At 52.9% G+C, this 17,582-nt stretch overlaps 1 protein-coding gene across 14 annotated transcripts in view; it reads left to right on the forward strand.

The window, feature by feature from the left end:
* The window catches only part of AFDN (afadin, adherens junction formation factor), a 139,438-nt gene that overhangs the window by 119,769 nt on the left and 2,087 nt on the right, over positions 1–17,582 (forward strand). For 6 of the 14 annotated variants that reach the window (XM_070043504.1, XM_070043507.1, XM_070043505.1 and 3 more), the window contains 5 exons: positions 1,057–1,983; positions 4,024–4,059; positions 10,287–10,400; positions 13,416–13,689; positions 16,812–16,896. In XM_070043504.1, coding sequence (XP_069899605.1) covers positions 1,057–1,983; positions 4,024–4,059; positions 10,287–10,400; positions 13,416–13,689; positions 16,812–16,896 — 1,436 coding nt within the window. Of the gene's footprint in view, positions 1–1,056; positions 1,984–4,023; positions 4,060–10,286; positions 10,589–13,415; positions 13,690–16,811; positions 16,897–17,582 lie in introns of those variants that run through there. The other 8 variants (XM_030852937.3, XM_030852938.3, XM_030852947.3 and 5 more) reach the window with 3 other exon arrangements.

The following is a 17,582-nucleotide window of genomic DNA, read 5'->3' on the forward strand; positions in this document are numbered from 1 at the left end:
CTGTTTGGCTGGGACATCATTCATAGCAGATCATTTTCTGGGGGCTTCCCTGGTGGCTCAGTGGTTGAGAATCTGCCTGCTAATGCAGGGGACACGGGTTCGAGCCCTGGTCTGGGAGGATCCCACATGTTGCGGAGCAACTAGGCCCGTGAGCCACAACTACTGAGCCTGTGCGTCTGGAGCCTGTGCTCCGCAACAAGAGAGGCCGCGACAGTGAGAGGCCCGTGCACCGCGATGAAGAGTGGCCCCCGCTTGCCACAACTAGAGAAAGCCCTCGCACAGAAACGAAGACCCAACACAGCCAAAAATTAATTAATTAATTACTAAACAACTACCCCCAGCATCTTAAAAAAAAAAATCATTTTCTGTCGCATCACGCCACTTTCAGACATGCCTCTTCCACGCGCAAGACTAGCCTCGGAAGCAGGTGTACTCTGTTTCGTACATGTGCAGCGGGTGTGTCCCTCAGATCATCCCGCTGCCTTTCTGAGACTCGGGTACAGGCTCATCCCTCCTCGCCGCGCCCGGCTCTGTCTGTGCGCTCGTGGGCCCGTGGGCCCGTGGTCAGCTGGCGGGACTCGGAAAGTCGCGGATGGATCACGTGGCTAGGATTTGATAATTAGTCTGAATGCTAATTAGAATTTTACTGCAGAGAAGTAGTTCTTGTCGCTCTTCACGACACAAGACTAAGCACATTGCTCTGCTCAAGGTCAGCCGCATGTCTGGCACCGCAGTGCAGACGCCCGTGAGGCCCCAGGACAAGGACGGTGCCGGATGTGGAGAGCCCGAGCCTTCGTGCATTTCGCTGCTTGGCCATTGATGTGGACAGGACGCGCCGCTTTCCCTTTTCCCCTTTAGCTTTCTAACAGATACAGACGTCCTCTGGGAAAGCACCGTCGCGGGATTAGCGCTGGGTGCGGGCAGCCTCGGCCCGTCCTGTACGCTCACCGCACACTTTCCCTAACACTCCTTTCTTCCTGAGCTGAACTGTTTATGTACTTTCAGTAACTTCTGACGGTGGCTGAAACACAACGGTTTCCCGTTTTCTTTTTCCAGCGCGTGACCCGGTCCCAGGAGGAGCTCCGGGAGGATGTCGCGTACCACCTGGAGCGGCAGAGGGTGGAGGCGGCGATGGAGCGCAGGTCTGACGGCGGCGACGCGTGGCTCAACCAGGGCTCCTCGCTGGGCTCCAGCACCTCCAGCCAGGAGCACCTGGGCCCCCCTTCCAAGGCGGGCACCCCCGCGTCCACGCTCACCAAGAGCGGCCCTGGGCGCTGGAAGACCCCAGCCGCCTCCCCGCCGGTGCGGACCGACCCGCCCCCCGGGCACTACGGCGATGGGGACGGAGTCCCCGCGGACTCGCCCCTCCCGCCGCCTCCCACCGGCGCCCAGGCGGCTGCAGAGCGGAAGAAGCGGGAGGAGCAGCAGCGCTGGTACGAGAAGGAAAAGGCGCGCCTGGAGGAGGAGCGCGAGCGCCGGCGGCGGGAGCAAGAGCGCAGGCTGGGCCAGCTTCGGGCGCAGGCGCCGCCCCCCGGGCCCCCGCCCCCCGGGCCGCCCTCGCCCGCCGCCCCGCCGGCCCCCGCCCGCGCCCCGGACACCGTCATCCGGGAGCTGCAGCCCCAGCAGCAGCCGCGCACCATTGAGCGCCGGGACTTGCAGTACATCACGGTTAGCAGGGAGGAGCTGGCCTCGGGGGACAGCCTGTCCCCCGACCCCTGGAAGCGGGACGCGCGGGAGAAGCTGGAGAAGCAGCAGCAGCTGCACATCGTGGACCTGCTGAGCCGCGAGATCCAGGAGCTGCAGGGCAAGGCCGAGCGCTCGGCCGAGGAGAGCGACCGCCTGCGCAAGCTCATGCTGGAGTGGCAGTTCCAGAAGCGGCTGCAGGAGTCCAAGCAGAAGGACGAGGACGACGAGGAGGAGGAGGACGACGACGTGGACACCGTGCTGCTCATGCAGCGCCTGGAGGCCGAGCGCAGAGCGCGGGTAACGGGGCCGGGCGGGCGGGTGGGCGGGCACGCGGCACGGGCTCCCAGCCTCCGCGGGGCGTGGGCGTGGCCGGAGATGCTGTCCTGCGGCGCCGGGGCGAGATGCTCTGGGCACGAGTGCTGGAGAGGCGCTGGTTCTGCGCGGTCCGACGGCGCTTGACAGCTGTGGGGCGCCCACTGGCTGCGGCCGGCTGGCTGGCACGTGGGTGGAGAAGACGCGTTAATAACCGGTGATCACCGTGATCAGGGGTTGGCAACGTGTCTTTCAACGGCTGCAGAGTAAACGTCTCTCAGGCTCTGTGGGCCGGACAGCCTGTTAACTGCCCCGCTCTGCCGCCGTCGCCGGCACACGGAGGCAGGCGTGCAGTGCCCTGAAGCTTCATGCCGGGACGGGCTGCTCCTGGTCTCCATGGTCCGTGCTCCCCAGGGGTAGCAGAGGAGCGGTTCACAGCTCAGGGTCAGGGCCGGCGTCACGGCCCAGATAGAGGGAGACTCTCGAGTGTTATTAAAGTGCTAAGCAATTATATTTCAGTGGTAGCTTAAAGGGAGTGAGAACTTAGAATTTTATTCATGGTTCTCCATGTTATAAAAATAACTTCTATTCGTTTTGTGTCAAGTCAAAGAAGAAAACTTAAATTTATATTAGTTTAATGCAGTCGCTTGTTAAAGTGCCGCATCTGAGATTCTCTGTTACCCTGTGTATCGGGACAGTTGTTGACAGAGAAGCATTTACTGGTATTAACTTGCAGTGAGTGCTAGGGACTATTTTACGTTAATGCACTTCAGTGATTTTTTTTTTTCAGATATAACGCAGTATTCTGAGGAAAAAACAGCAAAGGGCATGTCCTTTTTGTCTTTTGGATTTTGTTTCTAATTCCACCTCTGATGTCATCTGTACTGGAGACCTAAACCAAGGGTCTCCTGTCCCGTCAGACCCTTGAATCTTTCCAGCTCAGGATGAAATTCAATCCTAGACCCTCGGCAGTGAGTGCCTTGAGCCGGCGCTGTGATGCCTTTTCACTTCGCTCTGAATTATTTTCCTGGAATGTCACCGCACACACTTCTTGTTCGCTCTGTGTTCTCAAGCAGACGTATATGTAACTTGGTCCAAAATTCAGCTGGGATTCCTCTGAGGAAACTTAAATTTCTTAAGTGAAGGTCTAAATGGTAAACATTACATTGTTTTATTAGTAGTTTCCAAGTCATCAGTAGTAAACGTCCTCAAAAACAAGTGTATTTACCATCAATACTGTTTGAAAGAGCAGCTGTTTGATGAAGGACTGATTATTTTCCGCATAAGGATCCTTTGAACTATTTCCACTTTCTGGTCAGCACTCTGGCCCGTCTGTAGGTGGTTAGCTGTGTGCCTGTCACGGCCGCCACCCCTGCTCCACCCGGGTCCTAGTGGACGCGCTGCAGGTGGGCTCCCCGAGAGGCTGCTGTGGCCGTGGCCCTGGGGCTCTGTCCCCACAATGCGAGGCAAGAAGGCTTACCTCTGATGCAGCCTTAGCTCTGAATCTAAAGCTGATGTTTATGGTAAATAAGTGGACGTCATTAATATTTACTGTTGAGGGAGAAGTTAGAAACCCCGTTGCAGTATTTCTATAATTATGCTTTCCTTTGAAGGCTAAAATTTTATTGAATGTCTCTCAGTTTTTCCAAGTGATTAAAAAACACTGAATATTTCAAAGCCTCTTAGTATGAATTACGATAGTTTGAAGTATCTGTGTGTTTGATCATTACTTAATTTAAGATTAATATGTTAGTCTCCAAATACGAGAGCTAAGGGAAATTTTCCTCATTTTGGTTGCTGTGTGTCTTAATAACAAAGCTCAAGGATTTAATGCCATGCGGGCATTTTTCTATTTCTGGATACTGGAAATGGGTCTGTCGTTTCCGTACTTTTCTCACTGGGTTGTCCTTCAAACACAGATGGAGCATGGGAACCACAGATACGCTGGTGGCGGATACAGATCTAAACTGAACCTTTTTTTCACACTTCATCTTTCTTTTTTTTTTCCTTCTCTGTTACCTGCAGCAGACTGCTATGCCAGCAATCTCTGTTCTAGATTTGGTATGTTCTTGTTTCTTTCCCTTGGGTACTTTTTTCCTGTCTTGATTTCCTTTTTTTCCTTTTAGTGGTGGTGGTTTTATGTTTTCAGTAGATCTGGTTCTCAGGGGTGTCCTAGATCAGGATCTGTAGTTCCCTGACTCTAGAAGCATGCTTTTGAATGTGTTTAGATTTAGTTATTCTTTGCTTTTTCTCTGTTACTTTTTAACTGTTACTTACTGTTTGTTTATGGTTTTGACCTTTACTCAGTTTTAGTCATAAAATTCGTACTCTGTATTCTTACGTACTCATAAATACATAGGCAAATGAGAAATTTTGCAGTGAGTAATCTATTTTTTTCTTGTTACATTAGAAATACGTTTTAAGTATTCATTATTAGAAGCTCAGTTCAACTGGTATTGCCATTGTTTGCCACTTAAGATGTAACTGTCTAGGGTGTAACTGTCTATTGGCAGAGAAAGAGGAATTTCCAGTAAACGTTTAGTCTGTGTTTTCTTCAATAACACCACATGATTTTAGTTTAGTTTATCGGCTATACCAGTTCATTGCCAAAAAATACTTGAGGTCGCATTCTGCTGTAACTGTGATGCGTTTATGTCCATATTGGGGAAATTGAGTTGGTCATTTAGCACCCTCGTGCTTGAGGGCGGTACCTCTCGTGGCTGCCAGACACTCATGCTCTGGTGTATTGATACTGACTCTAAGTCAACATTTGTTAGTCAGCTTTTAAATGATACAAGGCCAGTATCTGACACTACTTTTTAAAAAATCTCTGAATCCAGGTTTGACTCTAATGGCCTTTTCACCAAGTAACAGCCCTCCTTTTTTTGTTTTGTTCTTTTTTTTTCAATTTAAATAGCATGATGGCAGCGCCACTCCAAAGGGAAACCTTTCTTGAAAACATCTCTCCTCGATGACTGAGAGGCATGTTTTCTGGGCTTTGTGTTTTTCTCCGTATGAGACAGAGACGAGAAGTATCTGCTTCTTTCCCTGCCTCTCTGTGTGTTAAGGTGTCCGTATGGAAGGGGGTGGGAGACACCAGTCAGTCCCACTCGTCTCTTCAGGTGCCAGGTCCTTGTCACACGCGTGCAGGCCAGGCAGCCTGGGGCCTCAGCTTTGAGATGCGCCGACTGAGGCCCCAAGAGAATCCTGAGTCGGGGCGGGGGGGGGGGGGGGACGGGGGGGGGGGAGCGTGGTGGTGACAGGTGAGTGACAATACCCAAGGGTAAAGGGTGCACTGAGAATTTTATTTCAAAGGCGTAGTTCGGGGTTTTCTTCCTTTAAAAGACAATTATTTCGAGGGCTGATGTTGACGGTAAGCACCGTGTTTCCGAGCATTTCTTAGCCTGATTCCCCAGCAGAAGTTGAGCTCTTGCCTTGTCCCGGGGGCTGTTAGGCACTGGGCCCCCGGGGACGATGGGGACCGGGTACAGGCGTGTGCCCACTTGTGTAGGGCCCCGCCCGTGCGGTCTGTAAGGCCTTTCCTTAGGCTTTGTCCCGGGATATTTACGGTGACGCGGGGGAGAAATGGGAGCTTCGGAGAGGTGGAGAGGTGGAGAGGTGGCGAGGCTGCCCTGGCGGCTCTGGGCCCCGGGTCCCTGAGTGCCCGTCGCCCCGCGTGGGCCCAGGGCCGCCCTCCCCTGCGCTCACCTACCCCCTCCCGGACCCGAGCCTCCCGTGCACTTGCATACGGGACGGGACAGCGAGCTGCCGTCTGCTGCGCCTGCAGCTTCCCTGCCGCGCCCGACTCTCCCGGTCGCCCAGTCTGGGGAGCCTGCGGTTGCCGTGGCGCCTCTCCCCTCCCTGCAGAGGGATTCCCAGCTTCCTGGGAAGCTGACCACCTGCAGAGTGGCTCGCTCGCCCCGGGCCCGTGCTCCCTTTGCAGACTCTCCTGCACACGGCCGCCGCCGCCCGGCAGGTCGCAGAAGCCCCGCGGCCCTGCAGCGGCCCCCTGCCCCTCCAGAAGCGCCCCGGGTCTCCCGGCCCGCAGGACGCCTCCCGGGCCCACCCGGCGCTGCGGGCCGCGCCTGCTGGCCCTGCTGACCTCTGAGGGGCAGCCGGTCCGGTCCTGCCCCCTGCAGACAGGAGGGGAGCTCAGCCTTCACTGCTCTAGGCGGCTGGGTGACCGCTTCTGTGGCCCTCTCGTCCGTGACGACTGCAGCGTGTGCAGACGAGAAGGGCAGGCCTAGTACCCGATGTCGTGTAGACTGAGAGTAGAGATCCGGACCAGAATATTCTGGGTTCATATTGAGTATTCTCTGTGCTTCACGAAAACGTCTGCTGCTCATAAAACGGTTACTGCGAACCATCTTTCAAGGAGACGCTTCCGAGACCAGCAGTCTCTCAGCTGGCCCGTCGCAGCTTCGTCTCCTGCCAGTTGAGTGGTTCATCTTCCGTCTCAGATGACCCGACAGCTCACGGGAAGAATCCCTCCCCCTTGGGTAGAGCAGGGAGGGGGTGTTTTCAGAGACGCTGTGGGCTGCCTTCTTGTTTGGCCTTTATGTAGAAATTGGCCACGGCCCTCTGGAGCATCTCTGGTATGGAAGCAGTTGAACTAGACGCTTTGTAGAAACCTCAAGCAAGGTTTGAGTAGGAACCTTAAGGGAGGAACCTTAAGGGAGAGTTGTACCTGCGGAGGGGCCTGTCTCAGAAGGCAGCAGAGCGTTCTCTGCCTGTTCAGGTGGGAGACCCTGCCCAGGATGTTGAGGCTGGAGGGTAGACACAGCCCACCTTCGGGAAGCGTCAGTTTTATTCAAGGAGGAGAAATAAGTTCATACTCAAACCAGCATGTGTGCGTTTGGGAGTAGAACACGAAGTTCCTGTGGTTGTGTCGGGGAGAACAGCTGCCCTAGGCGAACGTCAGATGTCTGCTCTGGGCTGCTGTGAGCCACGCTTCTTACCTGTCTCTGCTGCTGGAGTAGGCCTGCACCTGTAGGTCTCCCCTTAGAACTCTGGACAGAATCATGTTCCTTCAGTTACAAAGAAGGGGACGGCTGCACCCGGGGCAGGGAGCCCCACTGACGGAGGGCCGAGAGCTGGTGTCGTCCAGTGGCAGCCCTTCCCATTTGCTGATGGGGAGGGCCCTCCCTCCAGAGGGAAATTCCGCGCCCCGCCCCCCCCCCCCCCCCCCCCCCCGAGAAGAGATGCGGCAGGAAGCTGCGTGTGCTAGGACAGGATGCCAGAGTCCTGTCCTAATAAGTGGCCTATCGGGACCTCTTTATCTGGGGGCCTTAAAGTTGTTTTAGGGTGAGTATTTTTAATGGGTGGGAGCATAAGCAGAAAAGGCCTGCAGAGAGAAAGGGTGATGTGCTTAACAGACTTACAGTTGCTTTTCAGAGAAAATGTCAAAAAGTAAAGGATGTTTTGACCCCGTTTTGTATTCAGATATTTCAACATGAAATTAAAGATATAAGTTACCGTATTTTTGTGGAACAAAAGTATAAAGTATAGGGCTTCCCTGGTGGCGCAGTGGTTGGGAGTCTGCCTGCTGACGCAGGGGACACGGGTTCGTGCCCCGGTCCGGGAAGATTCCCCAAAAAAAGTATAAAGTCTAAACACACAGATCTCAACGTACTATTTTTTTAACTATTTTTTTCGGACTGCCTCAGTATCGCAAGGCCTCGGGTCAGGCTTGCGTGCTGCTTTCGGAATCCCAGCCTAGTTCTTGGCTGGAGTAGCTTCAGTCTGGGCTGTCTTGACTCACTCTATAAGAATGATTACTGTGTCTATTCAAGTCTAGTTTCCCCAAGTAGAACTTCCTACGAGACGGTTTTGATAGCATGCGACTTTTCGTTCCTTTAATGTGAAACAGCGAGCTTGTCTGCATTTCATGTAACCTCACAGTGTTCAGGCCCCGTCAGGCACTGGCTCTCAGAACCATTAACTTCCCAACGTAAGTTGAAGTGCTCTTTAACTGTTGTGAGACGTAACCGAACACCTCGGTGTACCACCTGGCTCTGTTATGTGGGGAAAAGTAAGAGGTTCTCTTTTCTCTCTCTCTCTCTTTTTTTTTTTTTTTTTTTTGAGTAAAGCAGCATATTTTTGAAAAGCAAAACAGCCTGTGTTTTGAAAATGAAAATACCTGAAACAACTTATCAAAGAGTGGAAAGAAACTGCCTTAGTTCTAACAGCACTGGTTCATTTGCTACCTTTATAGAAACCAGTGAAACAGCACGAGGGGAAGGCTCCTCGTTTACCACCGTCAGGATTTTAAGAGAAAATGCCTGTTGATAGATTTATGAGATAGAGTTCTGTACCTTTAATTATGAGAATTGAAATTGCTCTGATTTCTTAAAATTATCCTGTTTAACTTAAAAGAGCTGATTCAGTGTGTACTGATTTTCTTGCTCAGAACTTGTTTTTCATTAGGTCTAAAAAGTACTGAGAGAACATAATGAAATTAGTTTTTGCTTTATTGGGTAACAGAAACACTTCTGATGCATTCATGCAATTTTACATTCTTCCACAAATTACTTTTCTGTAGATGTCTAATGTGATCAATTGCTTTTTTATTTTGTTATTTTTATTTGGATGCTGTGTCCCATAATTTGTGCTGATGACTCTAAGATTCCTGGTAAGTCCTTTCCTCTGCGTTTCCACGCAGCAGGGCACTTCTGACTGTTTCCGTGCTGCTTAATCATTAGCATCTACTGCCACAAAACCTCCAAAACCTAATAACTAGCATCCTTCTAGGCTTATACCTAGAGTATACTAAAGAGGTAATTAATTTGTTCTCCTTGAGAAGGGAATTTTAATTTTTTTCTGAGATGTTTTATTTTTGTTCACTGACATGAAAAAGCGTGATTACACAAGTTAGTTACTTTCCCACCAGATACAGGTTTTGTTTCACAGAAACCAAGCAAGAGTCAAGTTGTTCGGTTTTTGTTTTTGTTTAGGAAAAAAATACACTCCAACAGTTCAGATCCAGAAGTTAACGTTTTCTGGGTTTGCTATGAATAACCTATAGGGTAACTAGTGATTATGTAGATGCAGAAGTACACCTTGAGTGGTTTTCTGTCGGGTTCCTGCAGTGGTTAGAGGTTGAACTCGGTGGCCTCAGTGCTACTTTAATGTAAAACTTTGAGTCACCTCTTGTGCCGCGCCCAGGTCTGGAACAGAGAAGAAGTAAATGGCGAGTGCGAGCTTTTCCAAGCCGCGTTGCCTCAGGCTGTAACTACAAAAGTAGCTGTAACCCACGGACAAGGCGAGAAGAGACCCTTACTCTGCTCTCCGCTAGCCAAATGCGCTTTGAATTCACGGCTCCCTGAGGCGTTTTCGACCTGTAGTGTGCAGAGGCGTGAGCAGGAGGGCACAGGAGCTGAAAGCCGAGCGTCTCAGGTGTTTGAAGGTGTCCTTAAGTATCTGAATGGTATGAAGGACAGATACTAAATTTGTTTTGTATTGTGTCAGAAAGGCAGAACCTGAAGGACGAAAGACAGACAGCGATGAGGGGATGAAGTTTAGAGCAGTAGGAAGGCTTTTGGACTAGTAGTTACCACTGTCCTGGGAGGCAGGCTGTAGGCCCCACACACTGAAGGTGCTCGAACAGGATGGACAGTTACTTGACAGACATGTAGCGGGACAGAGTTTCAGTAAGGTTCCTCCCAAATTTCAGCTTCACATTCTGTGAATCAGACTTTGGGGGATCCCTGAACTGGGCAGGAATTCTTGGCGTCTGGGGTGGGACCCAGAGGGAACGGATGGCAAAGGGCCAGGACGGGCACGGGCGGGAGGAGAGCTAGAAGCCGTGTCCCTGAGACGAGGCGGCCGCTGGCCCCTGGAGCTTCTGCTGCCCCGTGGGCCTCGCCCCACCCCCATCCAGAGGCTAGTTCACCTGCCACGGGCCGCGAGAGTGGGGAGTCTTCCTTGACCTTCACGGTGGAAACTGAACCGGGGCGAAGGAAGGGGGTGGGCCAGTGTGTCTCACGGCTCCGTACGTTGGAGCCTTCTCTGCCCCCACGTGAGCTGCTTAAGCTGAGTATGTCCTAGTGAAAGAACTGTGCTGTTTCACGTGTAAGCGTCCAGGGTATATGCTTCCTCCTCTGAGCCACAGTCGATGGAAGCGTAGCTCTGGAGCGGTGGGGACGGAGTCGTTAGGTGGCGGGCTCTGGTGTCCGCTGTGACCTCCGCCTGGTGTCTGTTCTCAGCCGTGCGTGTGCTTGTGTCGTGTGCGCGTCCTGTGTCTGGCGCTGGGACGCTCCGGGCGCGCACTGAACGGGACCTGTCCTCAGTTGCAGGACGAGGAGCGGCGGCGGCAGCAGCAGCTGGAGGAGATACGGACCCGGGAGGCTGAGCAGCGGGCCCGGCAGGAGGAGCAGCGGGCCAGGCGCGAGGCCGAAGAAAAGGTCCTGGTGCTCTGAGGGCGAGGGGTGCGCGGCTGAGGGGCCCGGGACGCGCAAGGGGGCTGCCGCTGAAACTGGAGCCTGGTCAGCCAGCCGGGCCCCGGCCCTGTCCTCTGAGCTGTCATCCCCTTTTCCCCCGGGCTGTCCCCCTCCCCCCTCTCCAGGCTGTCCCCCTCCCCCTTCTCCTCCTGCTTGTCCCCCTTCCCCCTTCTCCTCCTGCCTGTCCCCCTCCCCCTTCTCCTCTGGGCTGTCCCCCTCCCCCTTCGCCTCCTGGCTGTCCCCCCTCCCCCTTCGTCTCCTGGCTGTCCCCCCTCCCCCTTCGCCTCGGTCTGTCCCCCCTCCCCCTTCTCCTGGCTGTCCCCCCTCCCCCTTTTCCTCTGGGTTGTCCCCCCCTCCCCCTTCTCCTCCTGGCTCTCCCCCCACCCCCTGTCCTCCGAGTCTTGTCGCTCAAGCTTGTGGACTGTGGGGCCTCTGTGTGCTCGGGGCTCTGGTCTTTGCTGGACGGGGTCCAGCTTGTCACTGTGAAGGTGACAAGTGTCCAGTTGTTCACAGGGAGGTCGGGCCGTGGGAAGGACAGGAAACTAGGAAGTCACTGTTAACCTTAAGGGTTTCAAATCGGTTATTTCATGACTTAATTCTGGTCAGGGGTGAAGAGAGCAAATGGCTTATAGAAAACACGATACAAGGACATTTAATTTAGTGTGTAATCTGGTAGATATCCTGAGTTATTGCTTTGTTTCCGTATGTGGGTTTCTGAGATTCAGGTAATCCTTTCAATTGCCTTTAACATGACAGCACACGAGCTCCCCTGAGAAATGGGCGCTTGGTGGTGCTGCCCTCCGGGCCCTGCCGTCCGTGGGCGCGTCGCCGCGGCTCTGGGCTCGCTTCTGGGTCTCTCCAGGGCTGGCCGGTCCCTGGACAAGGTGTGGGAGAAGCTGGCCTTCCGTTACTTCCCTTCTGTGCAGGCGGGAGCTCTGAGGTCATGGCTCCTGGTGGGGAAGGTCCAGCGAGCACCCTCACGGCGCACCCTGCAGGAGGAAGCTTGGGGGGCTCTGGCAGTGATGGGGTCTGTGGGGACGCGACAGGCAGAGAGTAAGACGGTGGAAATGACGGATGACTTGGTTAAGTGCGAGCCAGGTAGATGACGTGGGCACACCTGCACTGAAACGAGCCATGTCTACAGTCTGTTGGCCTTTGCCGTCCCGGTCATCGTGCTGTCGGCTGTGCCTGAAGAGCTTGTGCGCTGTTCCCAGAGTCGGGTTTCGTGGTGAGGCTCCCCTCGAGCTTGTCAAAGTCAGTAATGCGTCTAAGGAAATGGGGTTTCCACAGTTTGAGCCACTAGACCCGGGTTTTACAGTGTCTGTTGTGCTGCTGTCCCGGGGCTGCTCGCAGGGTGTGTTTTCCTGGCCGGGCCCCTCAGCTGTCTGTCCCACCTCTGCCTGAGCCCTCGGCCACCTGGGAGTAGTGCCCGCGGGGAGGCGGCCAGGCCGTGTTCTCCACGTTGGGAAATTCCTGGGTTATTTGACTTTTTTCCAGTGTGCGTTCTCACAGCTCGTGATTACGTCAGGTGCACCTGTGTGTGGGTAACTGCTTCTATAATTGAGCACTCAGTGTAAAAGGAAGCCAAGTAACCTATTTTTTATAGAGAATGTCCAAAATTGATGGGTTTCTCTGTCCTAGGAAAACGTGCCGTTCACTTGTGGGTAGAATGAAGTCTTCTCGGTTCATGTGCCTGTACACCTGCTCTTAGTGTAACTGAAAGAACATGTTGTGGTCTCCCTAAAATGTGACCACGTGAGCTCTGTTCACATAATACTAAGATTCCTCACAACTGCACTTAAGCTCTGCGGAGGTCGTTCCAGATGTAATTCCCCACTCTAAGAGAACGCTCATTTTGTGTAGAAAATAAGGTAAAAATGTTTTTCCTTCAGGGTGTCTCAACATAGTGTAAGAAGATGACGTGAGAAATGGGGCCCAGGGCCAGGATTGAGGCTGGCATCTGTCCTTAGCGTTTTCTCCCTCAGAAGGTGAAGCTTTGCCCACTGTGTACTCGTGTGTGTGTGTGTGTGTGTGTGTGGTGTGGAGGGAGTAGGGAGAAGACACAGTGTGCAAAGTGAAATGGGGACTAAAAACTTTAATCGTAATGCCAGCAAGGCCCTAAAATTGGTCCCCTTCCGTTGAATGAATTTAACGTCCACTGTACTTCCGTTCTGTGCTCATTGTACATTGAACATTCCTCAAGTTAAGGCAGACTACTGTTGGATCTTTCAGCTCTTCTTCACTTGTTTCTTGTGTTCTGAAACTTTGTCAATCTTTAACAAAACTGTGCTGTTACTTTTTTCAATGTTAAGTTAACGCTGTCAACTGTAGTTTGTGCAGATATATGTCAGAAAAGAATGTACAGTCTGTGTCAAAATATATTTGAATATCTTGCTTCCTGGCTCTCTCAGTTTTCTGTCTGGCAGGGAGTTTATTAAGATTTGAAATACCAATTAAAAACCGTGGAAAGCGTATTGGTTGTGACCCTGGAAAGATGAGTCATGTTTTCTTACAGTTCGGGGTTTCCTAGTCGCTTCCCTCTGAATACCTAGAAGTCAGCCAGGTGACGTAATCACGTCCTTCTTGTCAAGGAAGGACCGCTCTTCTGAGCTTACTGGGGTTCGGTGGAAAAGCACACAGGGCTGCACTTCGGGGAGTGCCAGCTCTAGAAAGGCAGGTGCAGCCTAGCTTTGGGGTGCCTGTGTCTTTAAACTCAGGAGTGACAGGTAAGTTACTGTCCCACCGGCAACAGAAGGAGAGAGAGAGAAGCGGCTGGGGATGGGACAGCCTCGTGGTACCTGGGGCTGGGGCCCTGACAGCTCCTTCATTCCTCCCTCCCCCGTCCCCACACGGTCTGGCGTCGGAGACCGAGTCCCAAGGGAAGACGGTGTCCGGGTCCATCCGCCGTGGTGCTGGGGGACCCGGGGCAGGCCCGTCCCTTCCTGCCCGCTGACCTCGCGCTTCTGTCCACTGCCACAGAGGCGACAGGAGGAGGGGTATTACAGCCGCCTGGAGGCCGAGCGGCGCCGACAGCACGACGAGGCCGAGCGCCAGCTGCTGGAGCCCGAGGAGCTGGGCCTGGGCCGCCCTCCGCTCCCGCGGGGCTACGAGCCCTCGGCCCCCGCGCCCCCGCCGCCGCCCCAGCGCACCGCCTCCTACCTGCAGGCGCAGGTGCTCTCCCCCGACGCCCTGTACACCGCCAAGCTCGTGGCTTACACCGAGGAGGACGACGACGAGGACGGCGGCCCGGCAGGTCAGGATGCGCCTCCCGCGCCAGGCCCTCCCCCCGCCGCGGCGCCGGCCTGCGGTGGCGTCTTCCTCTCCAGCCCACCCCCCGCCCCTGCCACCAAGCCGAGCTTCTGCCGTCTGTCCGGCAGCCCCTCCGCTCCGCCCGCCGTGGAGCGGGGCTCTCCCTGCTCCACCGCAGCCGGAAGGCCGGCGTTCCTGCTCTGGGGCAGGCCCTCTCAGGGTGCCAGCAGTGATCTCCGCACTGGAAACCGTCCCGTTTCCGCAGTCAGCCGGCAGCGGCAGCCCTCCTCCGTCCCCCTAATCGCTTGAAGCGCTGTTGGTCCCGGCCCGCGTCCCCTACCTCAAATAAGTGGGTGCGCGCTCGAGCATCTCGGTGTCCACAGTTAAATTTCTTCCTGTCGCTAGTGCCGTCGGCCCCTGTGTACTTCCAGCTGTTTAGCACACGCAGAACTTCGTGTTGCCGGCTGAGCCGCCCTGTCGGGGTGGGTGTGAAGCGACCCCTGCCCGAGCCGGCCCCGGCCCTGCTGGCCAGGCCCGGGCGGCGTGCGGCTGCCTCTGGCCGTGACCCTCCGTGGACCGCAGAGCACACCCACGGGTGCTGCAGGCCCGTGTTCCTAATCGGCTTTGGAGACAGCGCTGAAAGCTAGATTGAAAGCACAGCTGTGCGTTATCAAGATTCAGGCTTCAGCCTGGTCTGGCCACTTTAAACATTGGGAGGCTGGCAGTAAACGTGCTCTGAGTCTTCTCGGTTCTGCAGAGTCCGTGCATCGGGCTCCCGGCAGTTCTAAAAGAACTGAATAGTCAAACTGAAGTAACCGTGACTCGTAGGTAAACGAGTTTTACTAGGATCTTTCTTGCCACTTGAGTCAGAGCTCTGAGTCACTTGGGAGGTTTAGTAGATAATCCTTAGGTCGAGTCACTTAGAAGCCAGCGTTAAATCTTTTTGTAAAATTTCTGTTGCAAATATCTAGAATGTGGTACCTTGAAAGACCTGTGTGATGATAGCAGTTTTGAAGCAAGATGCCATCAGATTGCAGGCTGAACCTCAGCTGTCTTGTGGGTGTCGTGACACAGATAAATAGGTTGGTGAGGGATATCGTAGTGCGGAGCCGCTTCTAGCCATCTGGGCTTTCAGTCACGCCACTAACCCTCTACCTCACACTAAAAGCACCGCATGGGAGCAGGTCACACCCTGCGTCTGGTCGCTCCTGCTTCTTGAAGATTCCTCGTAAAGTGCAGAGCTGTGTGCGTTCTGCCCTCGTGTCCGCCAGCTCCCCCACTGTCTCGCCCTGTTCAGCTCCCCCCTCTGCCATGAGCCTCTGTGGCCTGGACTCGGTTCTTCCCCTGATGCTGTGAGGAGTAGGGTTAGGGTACGGATTGGAATGGATGCTGTCAAATTTTAGCATAGCAACGTGTTAAAAAATGTTCTTCACTAAAGCTCTTTGAAAATGATTTGAAGAATGTGTAGTGTTGGGCTTCCCTGGTGGTGCAGTGGTTGAGAGTCCGCCTGCCGATGCAGGGGACGCGGGTTCGTGCCCCGGTCCGGGAAGATCCCACATGCCGTGGAGCGGCTGGGCCCGTGAGCCATGGCCACTGAGCCTGCGCGTCCAGAGCCTGTGCTCCGCAACGGGAGAGGCCACAACAGTGAGAGGCCCGCGTACCGCGAAAAAAAGAAAGAAAAAAAAAAGAATGTATAGTGTTACTTCATATTCAGCCGAAACTGTTCGATATTCTGATTAAAAATTCTGAAATTTTTCAAGAACTGATTTTTACCAGTGGGAAGAAGCAAGTATTCTTAAAGCTCAAAAGATAAAACACAACGTTTTTAAGGCAAAATGAAGGAAAAATATAGAATTAAAATTGAAAGCTTTCCACTCTGCACATAATTTATCTAAAGGCCCGGAACAGATTACTTTAAGTTAGAGATGTGTTTCTCTTTAATCTTTTGAGTCTTGGCGGAGGGTGACTTCCCGGGCCACGATCCGGTGGCCTGCGCTAACTCGTGAGGGGAGATGCGGTGCGTGCAGGGACCCGTCAGAAGTGACTGAGCTCCGTCTTGGACGTATCAGACATGGCTGCACGTCACACGCTCCTTTTATAAAGGGAAGAAAGAAACATAAGCATTCATTTTTGTGCAACCTGTCTGAAAGGATGATTTTAGTGTTGAACTATTGTGATAGTTTTGTGGCCTGTTTAACCCAGTGCACGACACCGTCAGTGTTTGCTGAGTACTTTGAGCGTTTATTCCTTCACCGTAGGTTATAAGCAAAAGATTTCTCAAAGTGTGAAATTTTCTTGCTGATGTTAACCGTTAGCAGAAGTACCTTAGCACCGATTTAATCGTACGTCCTTAGCGGCACTGTTACCTACATTCGGAGGCGTCTGAAGCTTTTTACGTGCATCTTCCCTTTTGATCCTCAGCAGCCCTTTGCAGTAGACGAGCGTGTGGTGCTGGTACCAGGCCGGCCCACGTCACTCGCCCACAGTTACCGGCCGGGCCGGGCAGGTGTCTTGACGGCCACCCCGTGCTGATCCAGGTCTCCTTTTTGTCTTGTCAGTGATTTTGTATACACAGCGTTAGTATCAAACGTTAGGGGGTGTTGGTACCTCATTTTTTCCAAAAGTTTTAAGAATTCTAGCCATTTATTTTGTGGGGGAACAATTCAGTAGCTGTCCTGAAAAGAGGAGCATTACTTCTTCATCTTTGGGTTACGTTTGCTGTTGGTGATTTTGTAAGAAAATTCTTAGTGTCAGGAGTGTCTGAAAAATGTTGCCGTCTCCCCACTTGAGTCAGTCTAATGTGGATTTTATCGTGAATTCATGATACTTACACATTTTACCTGATTTGAACTTTTCGGCTGTTACCCCCTGAGACTGATGCTGGTTTCCTCTCTAATAGTAAAAGGCAGCAGGCCAGGCACTTAGCGCCTTGTGAGGGTCCTGACTGGGTTGCTCAGGCCACCGAGGGATGTGAATGTCCAGTTGTTGGATCTTTTACTGATTTGAAGAGCCTTTGGCTGCTTTATTCAGGACTTAAAGACGTCATGAGCACTGCATCGTCATCATGAGTGAAGTTTGGGAACTAATGCAAGTACTTTAACTTTGACTTTTCCTTTTATGGGAAAGGACCAAACTCTTACGTGGGATCTGCTGGAACACTGATCGGGGCCCATGACGTTTATCGCGATCCGAGAGAGAAACTGTCTAAAAGGTATTTGCTAGAACTTGCTAGAACTGAACTTGTGCTGGACGAGTGTCTCGTCCTCAAGGACTTTTTTCTTGCACCACCGTTTATGAGGCTGGGCTGAAATGTCAGACTTCGTGGTCAGCTCAGGTGTTTCTCATTGTACAGAACTGTGTGAGCACAGAGGCTTTGTTTTATCTTGTGTTGCTAACATAGTTCTGCTTCAGACGGTGCGTAGGTACCAGGCTTTCTGGTCAGAACTTTAGAAGCAGCTGGACACACTGCTGTTCGCTTCCACCAAAGAAGGTCGCAGAGTCCAGGGCAAAAGGCCCAGGTGTCCTGATGGACCGCGAAAGGCCGCCCCCTCAGGCTTCAGCGAACGTCCTCAACTAGGTTTTAGTCAGAACGGCTGATGCCCAAACAGTTCTTAAGTCATTGACGTTGAACTAATCCAGAAAACCTTTAGCATCTTACTATAACTTTTTATGAAGTTAGTATGTTGATAGATGCCTCTCGGATACATGTAGGATTCATTAAAATGCTGGGTTTGAACACGACCCTCTTTAGTTCACCTCAGCTACTGAGCAGCATCTCCTTGCTAAAACTGAAGCCTCTGGCCTTTTGAGAGTTGGGTGTGACTGGAGAAAGTTACCATTTTAGTAAGGAGAACATTTTGCCCTTTTTCTACACGGGTTTAAGTACAGCCCACAGGC

This window comes from Globicephala melas, chromosome 14, assembly GCF_963455315.2.
Source record: "Globicephala melas chromosome 14, mGloMel1.2, whole genome shotgun sequence".
In the NCBI taxonomy this organism is placed as follows: domain Eukaryota; kingdom Metazoa; phylum Chordata; class Mammalia; order Artiodactyla; family Delphinidae; genus Globicephala; species Globicephala melas.